Source organism: Haemaphysalis longicornis, unplaced genomic scaffold (assembly GCF_048455015.1).
Source record: "Haemaphysalis longicornis isolate Haplotype H1 unplaced genomic scaffold, Haemaphysalis longicornis Haplotype H1 scaffold_1, whole genome shotgun sequence".
Classification (NCBI taxonomy): domain Eukaryota; kingdom Metazoa; phylum Arthropoda; class Arachnida; order Ixodida; family Ixodidae; genus Haemaphysalis; species Haemaphysalis longicornis.
The window spans coordinates 104,834,775-104,850,342 of record NW_027526203.1 but is presented as its reverse complement, the minus strand read 5'-3'; the positions used below and the strand labels follow the sequence as shown (position 1 = coordinate 104,850,342).

General features: G+C 52.0%; 1 protein-coding gene across 1 annotated transcript in view; it reads left to right on the top strand.

Moving 5' to 3' along the window:
* LOC144178585 (cytochrome P450 4V2-like) overlaps nt 1-15,568 on the top strand; it is a 60,289-nt gene that overhangs the window by 28,433 nt on the left and 16,288 nt on the right. The window contains exons 7-8 of the mRNA XM_077706544.1: nt 219-401; nt 4,541-4,714. Of these exons, the coding sequence (XP_077562670.1) occupies nt 219-401; nt 4,541-4,714 (357 nt within the window). The remainder of the gene's footprint in view (nt 1-218; nt 402-4,540; nt 4,715-15,568) is intronic.

Below are 15,568 nucleotides of genomic sequence, written 5' to 3'. Positions count from 1 at the left end.
AAAACCTTGTGCGCTCTGTTTAGCCCCCCTTGCTGGGAAGCATGGGTCACACCTCCTGAGGAGCTCGAAGAGCTTCATTGGACTGCGCTTGTGAACCACATTAAAAACACACCAGGACTATAGACGAGTCCCTGTAACCCAACCAAGAAGCAGAGCAGTCCTTCGGGCACAGGTTTCAAAATAAAGTTTCTCTCTCCCTCTCTCTGTGGGTGCTTCAGGCCATTGAGAAGAGGGCACTTGCGGTGAAGCAGCAGCTCGCTGATCAGGACAATATCAGCAAAACAGGCGGAGATGGCAAACCTTTTCCACACAGCGTCGATATCTTCCTGAAGAAGCACTTCAACGACCCGAGTTACACAATACAGGACGTACTAGAGGATACACTCGCTTCGACATTTGGGGTAAGTTTCTCATTCATATTTTATGAAATCAGAGGGTCCGACCATAAGGATAGAAATTGACCACAGTAACTGAAAGACCTCGTTTGGTAAGTTACTGCACTTTCAGCTTCCGGTGAATGTGCGTTAGCGGAACACCATATGCAACCAACAGTGCAGCGAAACGGGGAAAATTTGAAAATAGCAAGCCTGCGTACAAAATTGTACTAAACATGTCATCCGCCGTGAAAACAGAGTCGATGACGGATGACACAACTTCAACGTCTAAAACGCACTCGCCAATGCTCAAACACGCTCTTGACTCGGGAAGATTTTTGCTAAACGCCCGCCATGCACACTCAAGCAAGCCGTAAAGAAAAGCCATATTTGATGGTCGGGAGCAGGGGGCGTTCCATTCGCTACAGTAAACCCCCTTTATTACTTTGATTACTTTGACTACTTTTTCTGCCTATTTTTTGCCCCATGTAGCAGTGGACTGGAATGGCCTTCTCTGTGACGTTCCGGCCATCACGTGTTCATCAACAATTAAAGAGAAGGTCACCACGCACATTTCCATTTGACGACCTGTGTACATTTATCTGTAACCCATCTCTTATGTAATATCCCCTACGTGGGGGTCTTTAAGGTATTAAAGTGATATGATTACTTGGTTGGTGCTTGCGCAGCGCTGCACTGGGTCTACCCTCAAGCCAAGTAGAAAAAATAATTCAGTGGAAGAACAGAACACCGAGAAAAACGGACCGCCCCACGCCGGGCGTGGCCAACAGCCCGGCTGGAGATTTCAAAGTAGCAGTGGGGTTATCTAGTTTATGCTAGGGAATGAGTATTGCAGGTCGATTTCAGATGGTGCTGAATGCGGAACATAGCTCAAGCCGAAACTTCATCAACGTAAGCAGGCCTGCTGTGCGCGATTCCAGCGGTTTCGCTTGAGGTATAGCGAATGCCCCACTATCTCTACTTTCATAATCCAAGCAGCTGGAACCTCGGGAGTAGGCGAAACTTGGGCCTTCTGGAATAGCGCCCCTACTGTATTTTTCTGCTACCATGTGCAACGAGTTACTTGAACCGTGGTAAACAAGAAGAAATATAGTGACGTGGAAGTTTCGGAGACTGGGTTATGTCTCTCGCTTCACGGTCGAACAGATGGTAAATATAATTTTTATAAAGCTACAATTGATTGATAGGAAGGTTGCTGGATAGATTTCCCGAACTGAAAAGCTAAATTCTTGAACTTCCTATGTCCCCTTACAGGACGCGTTTTTGAGCCAACCGGTATAGCACTTTGCTATCGTAAGCCCCATGGTTAGGTGATTTGAGCTTTTTGCCGGTGGTTTACTCGTGACCAAAATCTAAAGAAACGTAGAGAATAGTGGATAAGCAGTACCAGTGTTTTTCCAACTCCTTCGCGTCAGTTGCGCATACATTTGCAAATGATGAAAGGTCTACGTGAAGCTATACAGGGACGACCATATATGATTATTTGCCATAATGGCAAAATGTTGAAATTTGGTGAGCTTCCACGTCCCATAAAGCGGTTGAGGAACCGCGACCTGCATAATATGCCAGCCAAAATGACAACAAATAAGCCTTTATATTACACATTTGTATTCAGAAGTGTGTATCGCTCTGCTGAGAAACCGTATATGTTAAGCGCGTTTAACACTACTTGTATTCCTGAATTTTGTTTTCTGTAAGGGCACCTAATGTTGCCACATCACAACCGTGGAACCTTTTAACAGCAAAGCTATATTCGTCTACCTCGCATAATTTTTATGTCCGCGCCTGAAAACTTTCACCGCCGTAAATGCTTCACAATGGCTTGGTCGAAAAAGGTGTATTACAGACTGTTTGGGCTAAAATAACGTATATTCACATGCGTTAAGGTGGATTAGCTAGACTAACGGGACTTACGATGACATAAGGTTGATAGTTGTGATTAAAGGGACTCTCCTACGGTTCCAATAAACGCTTTACCTCTTTCCTTCGGATCTGGAAGCACTGTGAAAGCTTTAGTTATCGCGAGCACCAAGCGGCACTGCGTAATTTTCTCGTCGCATCAGGACCGCCTTCCGTGTCTGCTTTGCTTTTGTGACTTTCTCTTCAAAATATAAGAATAATAAGAATGTTTATTTCCGCCTTGTAGATACAGACAGGGGGAACTGCAGAAAAAAGCTGTCTATAGCAGCTTGACGAAGCCGCAGCTCCCTTAATTAGCAGCAGTTGGGCAGCGCAACAAAAGAAACACAGTTGCATCAGGATACATTTGTATAAGGGGCCCAAATTGCCTCATTGAAAAAAGATACAAAAGATACAAAAGATACAAAAAGATACAAAGAACTTTTACATAGTTACATCTCGAGTATAATTACGTCACGTGTACAGTACCACAAAGAGCAATGAACAATATCACATTTTCGCATATATACTACCTAATTCACGAAATGAGCATGTAGATAAATTGAAACTCTCAACAACGTATTTATTTAAAAGGGATGGAAGTGTGTGCCGTACAAGTGCCTTTCCGGAGTTTGTTCTTGCCGGCTACCAAATGCGTTCTCTGCTGCAACCGAAACGAAGCCGGCCGATAACTGCAGCATCGCTCTAATAGTGTAATTAAAGCACTCGAAGAAGAACAATACCGGGAACGAGGGAAAAATCCTTTGATTGCGCTTCTACCAAGCGCTTCGAGCATATTGCGCTTGGAGCAAATGGCCCCTGATTCTTTTTTCCACATACCGCGTTGGTGTAGGAAGAAGGCATTCTACCGGATGGCTAGGATATCGCGGGTTCGTCTGAAGCTGAACCGGCTTGCTCGAAGCCCAATGAGACGCACTTATTCGCCGTCTAATCTCATTGACAAACTTATTTGGGGTCGCATGTTTCCTAGCCTGTATGGCGCTTTCCGGAAACTCATAACAGCGAATGAGATTGTAAAAAAGAATGCAGTAAGCCTTTGTGAATGAGCCTGCTCCGAGCAGTCTTATTCACAGACTCATGCTGACCAGCCCTGTAGAGCTATTTGCATCCGTGTGGGATACGAGGGAGGGACCCGAAGCCCATTCATGACTCATTCCTCACGAGACCAAACGTTCGTGAAGATTGCGCCAATGTGATATCGTACTCCGGTAGCATAACGTTACACAAGCTGTGACCCGTAGCAATTAGGAGTCCGCATATGACGAGCGGGCTGGTTAGCTTACGATTTTGCGGCAGCTGCGACGCTTGGCAGACGATTTCGAAACAGGCCACGGGTTCATGACTGATGCCCCGGACACACGCAGCCTCTTTCGCGCAGAGAAAGCATGGGGAGCGCATACGCTGCCTGCCGCCGGAAACGGCGCAGAGAGGCCGCCTCGCGTGAGTTGGCCAGTTACCGGGTTATTGTAAATGATTCGTAATAGTGTTCACATAAGCCGCACGGTGGGCCAAATTTATACAATTGTACCGATAATGGTTCGAAACAAACGCTTGCTCTTGGCGGACAACGCTAAAGCGACCGTATGTTTTCCTCATTCCCCGCTCTTCCCTAAAGACCCTTCTCGTGCGCGTCTAGGTACCCTCGGTCCCCATAGTATTCAATAAAACCGCTCTGTAGTCTAGCCTGTTCGTTTTAGAGAAAGCGCACTAGTCTGAATCTTATTCGCGGACTTAGTAAAGTCTGTGAATAAGTTTAGATTGCGAATAAGACTGCCAAGATACACGTTTGTCCGAGAAAGCGGGCCCTGCCTTCGACCTTGTTTCTCATAATACCCAAATGCCAAAGTTACCTATCGTACACGCTAAACTCCCCATAGTTTCGCTAAAACAGCTGCACAGAGCACGGCTCTTGAGGCAAATGGATCCCAACCAAGATTTTTCGTGTTATGGGTTAATCTGTAAATATGACGGGGTATTGTTTTCAGGAGCCTGCCACAATAGCATTGGCCCACTTATTACCATTTCCTTTAATTAGGTACCTTGTTACGAAAGACCGCTCGTACCTGTGTAACCGGGACGTACAATGGCTATTGGCCCAATCGGGACAAAAAGTTCGCAAAAAGTCTGGAAGGCGTAAATAATGCTGAGAAATGAGGAGGGACAGCTACGGCCATGCCTAATTTACCCCAGCATCTTGCTGGATTTGCTTTTGTAAATTGTTTCAGGCTGCCGACACTTCAACAGCATCCATCAGCCTCACCCTTTATCTGCTCGGACTCCACCCCGACAAGCAGGCTAAACTGCAAAAGGAGTTGGACGATGCCTTTGGACCAGGAGTTTCACGCGACTACACGTCCGAAGACCTGGAGAAGCTGCCGTACTTGGACGCTTGTTTCAAGGCAGGTCCCTTTTTTCATTAAACGGGGTCAGCATTAAATGGGGAAAGAGCCAAAAGACTGTCTCTAGGAGGCAAAAATTTACTTAAGTTACACAGGCGCCACTATTTCAGACACGGTAAAGCTAGTTAGGGCAAAATGCTGCTGCTGCTGCTGCTGCTGCTGCTGCTGCTGTAATTACGTTTTGTGTACGTATGTTGACGGCCACAAAGCAATAATACTACGGCTACGTCACATACCCCGGCTGGCTGAGTTAATTCATTGCTCCTTTCTGGCTCTCGGAACGTACGCTGTGAAACTGGGTTCGCTGCGCTTCTCCCGCAGCAATGCAAAGGCGACTATTGCTTCGACACAATATGAGCAAACACATTTCAGCCCAGCTGCGTTTGTTTAATAGAGACGGCCCCAAAGCCTGAAAGGCACGGCAAAGTCTCTGCCACGGGAAGGGAGCAATATAAATGTGGGGACTCCTCCGTGTCTCGCATAAAGCCTAGTCGAAGGGCAGCAAGGGGATCGGAGGTATTATTAGGGAATCTAGCTATCACACGGCGATCGGGCTGGGTTGTGGTTGAGCGCGCGAGCCTTAACGTGCGATACCGTGATGGCTTTCACGCGGCACCACAAAACGTGAGTTGTGCCTTGTTGCTTACGTGCGTGCGTATTCTTACGAATCAGCGCGCCGCTACCTTTTCTTTTTGGAACTTTTCTTGCGTGGCGGTAAAGTCCGCCCTCCTGAAACAAGTTACGGCAAGCCGGAGCGTGTCGGTCGCGCGGACCCTCGTTGCCGATTGTTCACGTCCGTGGCAGTTGCGAAATCCGGAACAAACTGGTTCTAGCGGCGGCGTCTTCATCCGTCTCTGCGAACGGACACCGCCCGTTGAGTACCCTCCTTTCCCCCTTTCTCATACACAACCTGCGCTGCGCCGGCTATCACGAAGACGGGGAAGGGTGTTCCTGTGTGTTTGTATTTTGTTCGGGATGTGGGCAACACGCTGGAAAGCTGTGAAGCATTGGCACTACTGAGTATAAACTCCGCCCTTTCGGCGACCTGTGTCAGATCGCTTCGGCCTCCTGTTGAGAATCGCTCTGCCCGCCGACTGCCATGCTGAAAGCACGCCTGCCCGCTGCTGTACCTGTCTCACCGCTACTCTCTTATCGCCATGTTTTAAACAGTTAAGTTTTGCTCTCGACTCTTCCGGCACGGAGGCAGCTCTCCTGCTCGCCGCTCGTTCACCACGCTACCACTGCGTGACGGAATCGACGGAGCTCGGTACGGGGAAGCCTTCACCAATGTAACCCCCCCAAGGAGTTAGTCTCAGCTGCGTACCGTGGAACGTCACTATCGCGGAGGTTTCGATTAGCTACATTTCAAACGGTAGCGCTTCGACGTGGCTTGTGCGCTAGGTTTTCGTGCAGCGCTTCCATGGTCGCTATCTGAGGAAGACTACAGCCTCACCGCCGCGCCGGTAGAGTGAGCGCGAAATCCTGGGATATCTCTTACACTCTAAGAAAAAAGGGTGTGGTAGTTTCTCCCTTACGGGTGAAACAGGAATGTATCATATATTGCTCCCTAAAAGGTAGAAAGATTCTCCCTTTAAGAGGGAGGAGCGCGTTTCTACCCCTAGGAGTGGAGGAAGATTTCCCCCTTTCGTGAGCTAATGGAGGAGCGTTCCTCCCCTGGCAGCGTCACCCAAGCAAGGATTGTCATGCGAGAAAGGCCTAGCGAGCTGATCTGTTTGAGGTTCGAGGAAGTACAAATAAGTAGGTTACTGTGGTTGTGTGCGGTTACAATGCGCTAAAATAACCAAGAAATTACCTACCGAGCACCAGAACAGCGGTTAGCAAGCGATGTCACCAATCGTATATGCGCGACTTCTTGCATTCGTCTCTCTGCGCGCCCCGCCTACGCGTTCAGAGCGAACGCGCCGCCGTAAACACAGTAGAAGTCATACCGATTGCTTTCAAAATGCCACCTTTATTTCCGAAAGGCTCGTAACCCCGCCGTTCACCGCACACGAGATCACAAGCATCCAATGCGGCCGTTTGAGAACAACCAGTTGTTGTTAGTCGCCTTACCTTGCTAAAACCGATGCATCAAAACGCGGATCGTCTGCAATCGTAAATCTCAGCGCAAAGGCAATGTAGGCAAAACGAAAAACGTATCCGTCGCTGTCACATCGTCGACAATGCTCGCCCTCTAGCGTGCTCGAAGTAAAGCAATCGTAAACGTTTTAAAATGACCGATAGATGACGCAAAAAAAGTAGGGGTGGGGAGGGGCAGCTACTAAGCATCACCATCAGTGGGCACTTCAAGGCGTTTTCTTGGTTTCCTTTATGGATAACGTATATTATTATCCAACATCACGGAGGCCGCATGTGGGCGGGCACATATTGGGAAGAAACATAGCGCAACACAGCGACATACACTTCATTAAAGGCTCTGCCAACGCACAATACACGCAACACAACATTGCAAGCATAATACATGTATATGTATACACCACACCATATAGTAGGCTACAATTCTCACATGTCCGCATGATCACAAGCCACAACTAACATTGAAACGGCGACAAAGTATTTATACCCCTGATCGCCGAGAATGCAGGTAGGAACAGTGAGATCGTTGCTTGTTTCGATAACCCACGGCAGTGCGTAAGCCTTAGGTGGGTTTAGTTATTTCATCAAATGTAACCCGTGCAATTGCAAGCTTTTAATTATTTGAGGTTTTGTAGGAAGCAGTAAAATAGCTCAAAGAAGAAAAAACGTTTCATGAAACAGTACGGTAGGTATGTTTGGGTAATGACACTCATTGCCTCGCCTTCACTCTTTTAGCGTAGAGCGCACCGCTGGTCTGGCAACCATTCAGACAAGATGTTACCGAATGGGGTCTTTTGTTGTTGGTAACTGATGCGTCAATACATAGCTTGCACTGACGTAACTATAGAGGCCATCTTGGAGCACCGCTTGCATGGTGGAAGGCCGTGAACTTATCTCCCCCTCCTATCTCAAGTAGCACTGGGAAAGCGGAGAGCAGTACTCCAGAAAGGGCTGTGTGGACGTCACATGCAAGCTATGTATATGCTGCGGTCTGTGCTCGTTGACGAAAAAAGGGGCAGTTTGCTATCATCGCTGACCTCTTTTACCCTTGGGGGTCAGTATAAAACGTCCACAAATGCAGTGGTAACGTTGAACAGGGCGCAGGCGAGTCGTACACAGCAAGCATGCAGCGGTGCCCACAGAATGTGCTTCAAACACACGGCTGGCGAGCCGTGCGTTAGCTTGGTGCGCACATGTTCATAATGAAAAGAAAGACAGCGAGAAAACGAGCAAGCAGCACACAGCAGGGGAGGTGTTGCTCATAGTCGTCGTATGCGCCCGATCGGCGAAAACCACAGTGCAACGATGAACGGTTTCGTTTTCGGCGTCGGCGCCGACAGCAGATTGCAGACGACAGGGGAGAATATTTCCTCCCCCGTTTCGGTGTTTCGTAGAGGCCGTACAGAGGGCGCTACGTGTAATTAGCTAAAGGGAGAATCTCGCTGGTCAGGGGGAGAAAAGCCTCGATTTCCTCCCTTTTTCTACCCTTTTTTCTTAGAGTGTACTTGTTGCCGCTCCTGATGAGCTTAGTCCCCGGGCAGAAACCGCGCTTGAAAGGCATTCGCGGCGTGACAAGTTGCAACGAGGGTAAATGCGGGGACAGCAGCGAAGATGCCAGGTGGCCGCAGGAGGCGAACCTGGGGCGTTGTAATTTTCAGTTGCGGCGCAAGCTGAGCTGCGAGAGAAGCAACGCGAATCATGTTTCTGTCTCGGGGGGGGGGGAGTTAAATTTCGCCTCTCCATCTTCTTGGCGAACTGATGGAGGCGAAATAGTGATGTTCTTTTGATGCGCGAGCCGAGAGGACGATCTCGACTCGCTCCGATGACCGACGACCGATGCTTGGAGCGGGTGAGGGATGAGGACTGCCTTCCTTGCTAGATATTAGGTTTATTTACATTATTTACAAATACTCCAACTTTACATCACGTCAGGGTGACGGCTACATTGTCACTCTGACAGCAGCAGCCTGTTCGGCCGAGATCTATACTAAGCTAGATCCCCTCTCGACCGACCCTCGACAAAACCCAACACTCCGGTTTTGATACGAAAAACCCCGCCTCCAAGAAGGGGGCGTACAAGAAAGAGTGAAACAACCTTTCAAACAATTAATAGAAACCATTGATTGGCCACAGGAACCAGCCAATCACACACATGTCCCCACCTGCGGTCACGTGACCTAACCCTCTCTCTTATGCACTCAAAGTGCGTTTCCTACGCACGCTGTTACACCCGGCCAGAAAATACAGGACACCTGCGGCCTTAAGTGAACCATCCATTACGTTAAGCGGGCGGCATCTGCACAAACAACAGCCAAGCCGAGGGCCCGGAGCGGTCCTCGCGCGGCTGACCTCCCTCCGCGCGGCGCCTCCCGCGACGCCCCCATTGTCCCGCGACGCGCGGGCAATGAGGGTTGCTAATTCCCTCCCAGACGAAGGGGCGCCGCCGCCCACCTGGACAGACCACGGGTAGAGACGCTGCCAGCCGAGGCGACCATCGTCGAGGCGAACGACCCGTCGACGAAGAGCGCCCGCCGCCGGAGTCGAAGATTTTCCAAACTTACACGGCGCGCGCTTTCAACACTAAAGGATACGATCATCTGGCCGCCCGTCAGCTTGTTATGCCGAATGACCCTGCCACCCTCGACGCGACAGAGGCACTCAGGCTAATCGCCCCCATCCTTTGACACACAAAAGGACGGGCACAACAGCTCTCCGCGGCTCCGAACTTGGCGTCCGCGCGGCTACATGAAAGGGACACGGGAAAGTAGCCACCAGCGGAGGCGACGCCAATACATGGGCCACCGGCGGCCTTCATTAATTACATGCGGAGCCCGAACTTAACACCTCCGCACTAAGAATGTTGTCCGTACACTAGCTGTACGTACAACATTAACTCTCCTGCAGGTTATGTCTTACGGCAGAGTCAGAACTAAAAAAAACACTCAAGCCATTACGCAAGTACAATACAACGCGTGTACAATACAGTACAACACAAAAAAAATTAACCCGCTACACACCAACCCAAACAGCACAACGCGCCAGCCAACTGCACCAAAAACGGATACAACACGGCATACTCAGTGCCTTTGCCTAACCATGGCTTGCGCAACATCAAACAATAAACGAAGGCGCTCTCCTACAGGGCCCGTGAGAACAAACTCGTGGCACCCTCTACCATTAAAGGTAACCAACCCCACGAAGGGTATAAATGTTACAACTTGACAACTGGATGAATGACACCATCCATCCTTAACCGTTCAGCGCATGTAGGAACATTCTTTCACTCTAATGAAAGAAAAAAAAACCACTCCCGAACACAACCCAAACGTACCAAAAGAGGCTACTCCTGTACAAAAAAAAACGTATAAGGAAGTTCAGCGTCTCTTCACGCACTCGCGGACGCGTGTTCTTTCGGAATGCGACACAGATTGTTCGTCCCGGTTGCGGTTCACTTGTTGTCCACATGCGATACACTGAAAGTTCATTTCTCAGTACTTCAAACACTAGTTCGCACACACGCGCCACAGGGGGGCCCTACCTGTACATTCCATGGCCCACCATGACCACATGCCAACGAGCGCAAATAAAGAAAGGCACTCGCCATTGCACCCAGAGGTAAACTCCCTGTGCTGTAACAGCGGCTCTACTCCTCAGGAAGACCGCGTCAAGACCGCCAGGCTGCGCTTCTCGCAAATCACACGACTTACGACAGCTGAACGCAACCAACATATGCACAAACAAAAAAAAACTAACAACAAGGGGGAGAAATACAGTACAGGTAAAACTAACAATAACGCTCGTCTGGGCGAACCCTACACATAAAAAAAAACAACAGAAAAAAAACGCAAAACGCTAACAACTAAGCGTGCGGCAAACAACACTGAACCGTCCCTGTCCCGCACTGCATACTATTCAGCGCTAACACCCCTTTCCTTGGCGGCACACACCGATCGTCGCACGGAAGCTGATTCCGTTTCATGCGCCACCAGCTGATTCTACACGAACCCTGGTTCGGCTCGCGGTGTCCTGTGCTCCCGGGAGAGAAGGAACACCCTACCCGGCGGTAACGCGTACGACGATGTCGCACCTGCGCCGCCCCACCTGCCCCCGCGTCCCGCGTTCTCGCGCCCGTCGGAATCGACCTACGCGCAAGACGCCGCGGGCCGCCTGCACATTCCTGCTTCGCGCACGCAGGCTCAACAATTAGGCCCGCCGTTCCGCTGCCCTCACATGACGGCTTTGCTACCTCTGCCTCCTCCGAGATGACCATGCCTTCGACAGATTCGCTCGATCTCGGAATTAGCTCATCCACGAGGGGCTCCTCGCGGTCGGCCGCGGGGTCTATGTCGGCGCATGGGGCGGAGCTACTCTCCTTATCCTGTGGCGTTCGAAACGCCCATGATGGAACGAACACTGTGAAGACATTGGTGTCCTCTTCGAGATTACCGATCCTGCGGAGCTTCGCTTTCTCATAAGCGATCTCCGCTCTCCCTTGGGCTAACTGAGCGCTAAGCTCTTCAGCTGTCCATTCGGACCAGCTACCCGCGCCCCTGCTACCCGCCAGCCTTGCTTTTTCGAAAGCGTGCTGCGCATTCCTGAGAGCTAACTCCGCTCTCAACTCTTCAATCTCGAGCACAATGGCACTAACCTTCCGGTCGGTGCCGCGACATCCCGTTAGCATAGTGGCCATGGTGAACCCGGAGAAAACAAATCAGGGCCCACCTGTGCCCGCTCCGGGTTCGGCCGGGTCGCAGTGTCGCTGGTGCAGCAGCTCGTGGACCCGATGCGCCGCTCTCGCCGCTGGGATGGGGCCGTGATCCCTGGGCCAGAGCCCACGAGGCCTCCCGCTGAGGTGTCGCCCCGTTGAACCGCGGCTTACGCCGCCCTGGGCCGAAGCCCCCGAGGCCTCCCGCTGAGGTGTCGCCCCGTTGAACCGCGGCTTACGCCGCCCTGGGCCGAAGCCCCCGAGGCCTCCCGCTGAGGTGTCGCCCCGTTGAACCGCGGCTTACGCCGCCCTGGGCCGAAGCCCCCGAGGCCTCCCGCTGAGGTGTCGCCCCGTTGAACCGCGGCTTACGCCGCCCTGGGCCGAAGCCCCCGAGGCCTCCCGCTGAGGTGTCGCCCCGTTGAACCGCGGCTTACGCCGCCCTGGGCCGAAGCCCACGAGGCCTCCCGCTGAGGTGTCGCCCCGTTGCCGTTGAATCGCGGCTGCTGCCGCACTGAGCCGGAACTCACGAGGCCTCCCGCTGAGGTGTCGCCCCGTCGATGCTTGGAGTCTGGCTCGTCGTTGGTCGGAGCCGAACCTTGCGTTGAAGGAGTCTCTCCGCAATGCCCCACCAGCTCCAGCCGATGGTCGTGGTCATCCTGCCGACTGCGCCAGTTAAATTTCGCCTCTCCATCTTCTTGGCGAACTGATGGAGGCGAAATAGTGATGTTCTTTTGATGCGCGAGCCGAGAGGACGATCTCGACTCGCTCCGATGACCGACGACCGATGCTTGGAGCGGGTGAGGGATGAGGACTGCCTTCCTTGCTAGATATTAGGTTTATTTACATTATTTACAAAGACTCCAACTTTACATCACGTCAGGGTGACGGCTACATTGTCACTCTGACAGCAGCAGCCTGTTCGGCCGAGATCTATACTAAGCTAGATCCCCTCTCGACCGACCCTCGACAAAACCCAACACTCCGGTTTTGATACGAAAAACCCCGCCTCCAAGAAGGGGGCGTACAAGAAAGAGAGAAACAACCTTTCAAACAATTAATAGAAACCATTGATTGGCCACAGGAACCAGCCAATCACACACATGTCCCCACCTGCGGTCACGTGACCTAACCCTCTCTCTTATGCACTCAAAGTGCGTTTCCTACGCACGCTGTTACACCCGGCCAGAAAATACAGGACACCTGCGGCCTTAAGTGAACCATCCATTGTTAAGCGGGCGGCATCTGCACAAACAACAGCCAAGCCGAGGGCCCGGAGCGGTCCTCGCGCGGCTGACCTCCCTCCGCGCGGCGCCTCCCGCGACGCCCCCATTGTCCCGCGACGCGCGGGCAATGAGGGTTGCTAATTCCCTCCCAGACGAAGGGGCGCCGCCGCCCACCTGGACAGACCACGGGGAGAGACGCTGCCAGCCGAGGCGACCATCGTCGAGGCGAACGACCCGTCGACGAAGAGCGCCCGCCGCCGGAGTCGAAGATTTTCCAAACTTACACGGCGCGCGCTTTCAACACTAAAGGATACGATCATCTGGCCGCCCGTCAGCTTGTTATGCCGAATGACCCTGCCGCCCTCGACGCGACAGAGGCACTCAGGCTAATCGCCCCCATCCTTTGACACACAAAAGGACGGGCACAACAGCTCTCCGCGGCTCCGAACTTGGCGTCCGCGCGGCTACATGAAAGGGACACGGGAAAGTAGCCACCAGCGGAGGCGACGCCAATACATGGGCCACCGGCGGCCTTCATTAATTACATGCGGAGCCCGAACTTAAAAGGGGGGGGGATGTGAATCGCAGGATTCGTTAAAAGGCACAAACCGTGGCTGCACCAACAAGGGGGCGGATTGGAATGTAACTCTCTGAAGGTAATCATTATAAATGTGGTCGCAGAGCCGCGAAATATTGTGGAATATCGATTTCGCCTTCTGACGCTCGAAATGAAGTATGTGCGCGGGAAAAGATTGCGGCGGAACAAGTAGCGTCGAAAGCCGCGGCTCGGAAGCGGGGACCGCGGTGGAGATAATCTTCATCACTGGCCTATCTACTCCCAGTGCAGGGCAAATGCTTCTCTCATTAATCTCCAACTACGTACCCCAGTGCTGCGCTAACTGCGACCAATTTATCCCCGCAAACTTCTTGATCTCATCTGCCCATCTAACTTTCTGGCGCCCTGTAGTGTTTCAGTTTCGGTTTCGATTCGGTTTATGTTGTTTTTATTTGCCGCCAGGTGACGTCTGTATATATTTGCATATCTACGAATAAAAGTTCCGTTTTGTTTTGTGACCGTCTACGACAGTGGTAGCTTCGTCGGTCTTCTGCGGCTTCCGCTGCGATATAACAACGGCGACGAGGATGCGTCTTTTTCGGGGGGCGTAACCACGTCTGCACCTTTTCGACGCCATGAGCTGCATCGGGCTTGCTCCGCCGCCCCCGTTCCTGCCTGAACCCGGCCGCCCTCCGGTTCCGTGGACGCGATGGCACCAAATTTTCGAAAACTACCTAGTGGCATCCGGAGTATCCGACGTTCCGCCCGAACGTCGCAAGGCCCTGCTGTTACATAGCCTCGGCGTTGAGGGTCAACGTGTCTTCTCCAGTCTACCGCTTCCAACGGATGTCTCTCAGACCGGTGAGTCAACCGCCGACGACAAACTTCCTGAAGCTAGCAGGGCCGCCGCCGTTCAGCCTTCTGTTTACGACGAAGCTGTAGCGACTTTAAAGCAACATTTCACAAGCTCAAGTAATGTCGTCGTAGAAAGGCACCCCTTTCGCCGTCGCATTCAGCAACCAGGGGAGTCCGTTCAGTAGTGCGTTGCCGCACTAAGCGCCAAGAGGGACGAGGTTTGGGCCTGTTGGTGACACATAACGAGATAAAACGCGCTAACAAGACGAGGACGAAGAGAGAATACACAAGCACAAGCGCGATTGTTTTTTTCTTTACCGGGAGCCTTGACGGAGCAGGCTTGCAGCGGGATAAGACGTCGACGCCTTCCGAGATGCAGCGGTCCTGCTCCTCCTCTGGGGCTTGACGCGACACGTGATGCACCAAGGATAGCAGCTCAGGCGCTGAACGCTTGGGCTCCACTGCAAATTTTGGCCCTAAAGACAGGACCTCTTCGACGGCTGGCGGCAGGTTCACGGGCTCCAGTCGATGGACAGCACACCTGGTTTGCGGCTGCTGCTTCTTGACGGCAGCTCTTAGCTGCCTCAACTGGCAAGCCCAGAGGGATTCACTTGTTCGATTTGCGATGCGGAAACACTCGTGAAGTTGTCTTCCAGCTTTCCAGTCCCCGCGAGTGCTGAGCAGTTGTGCCGATAGGTAGTCCCTGTAGAAGCGCGCTTGGCGGTTCCATTCGGCCTTCAGAATTCTACAAATTCGGACACCATGGCCAACTGACGGAGCAAAACGGGCGAATAGCAGCCTGACGTCATCCGGCAGAAAACCGTTTCGAATGCAGAACGAGAATGTACGCGCGCGGCATGTCGCTACCGCTATAAGCGTGATGGTCAGTGAGGGGTCAAGAAGACGAGTAGAAGAGCCCGATGTACTAGAAATGAATTCCAAGAGGGACGAGGTTTGGGCCTGTTGGTGACACATAACGAGATAAAACGCGCTAACAAGACGAGGACGAAGAGAGAATACACAAGCACAAGCGCTTGCGCTTGTGCTTGTGTATTCTCTCTTCGTCCTCGTCTTGTTAGCGCGTTTTATCTCGTTATGCACTAAGCGCGCTCGCCGCTGCATGTTCTTTTGCTTCCCCTGAAGACTCGCTTCGTGACCAGTTCGTGGAAGGGGTCTCGTCCCAGCACATTTGTGAACGCCTTCTTCTTGAGGGCTCCACCCTCTCGTTCTTCCGAGCAATACAATTAGCGTCACAAATTGAACAGGCTAGTGAGGACCTTCGAGAAATTGCTTCAGGCACCGTGTAGCGTATATCAAGAAGCTCTCGCTCAACGCCGCACGACCGCAGTCGAAATGAAAACTGCCCCCGTCCTTCGCGTAGCGACACGCCTCTGCCTGCACCTCGTACCGAAACGCGC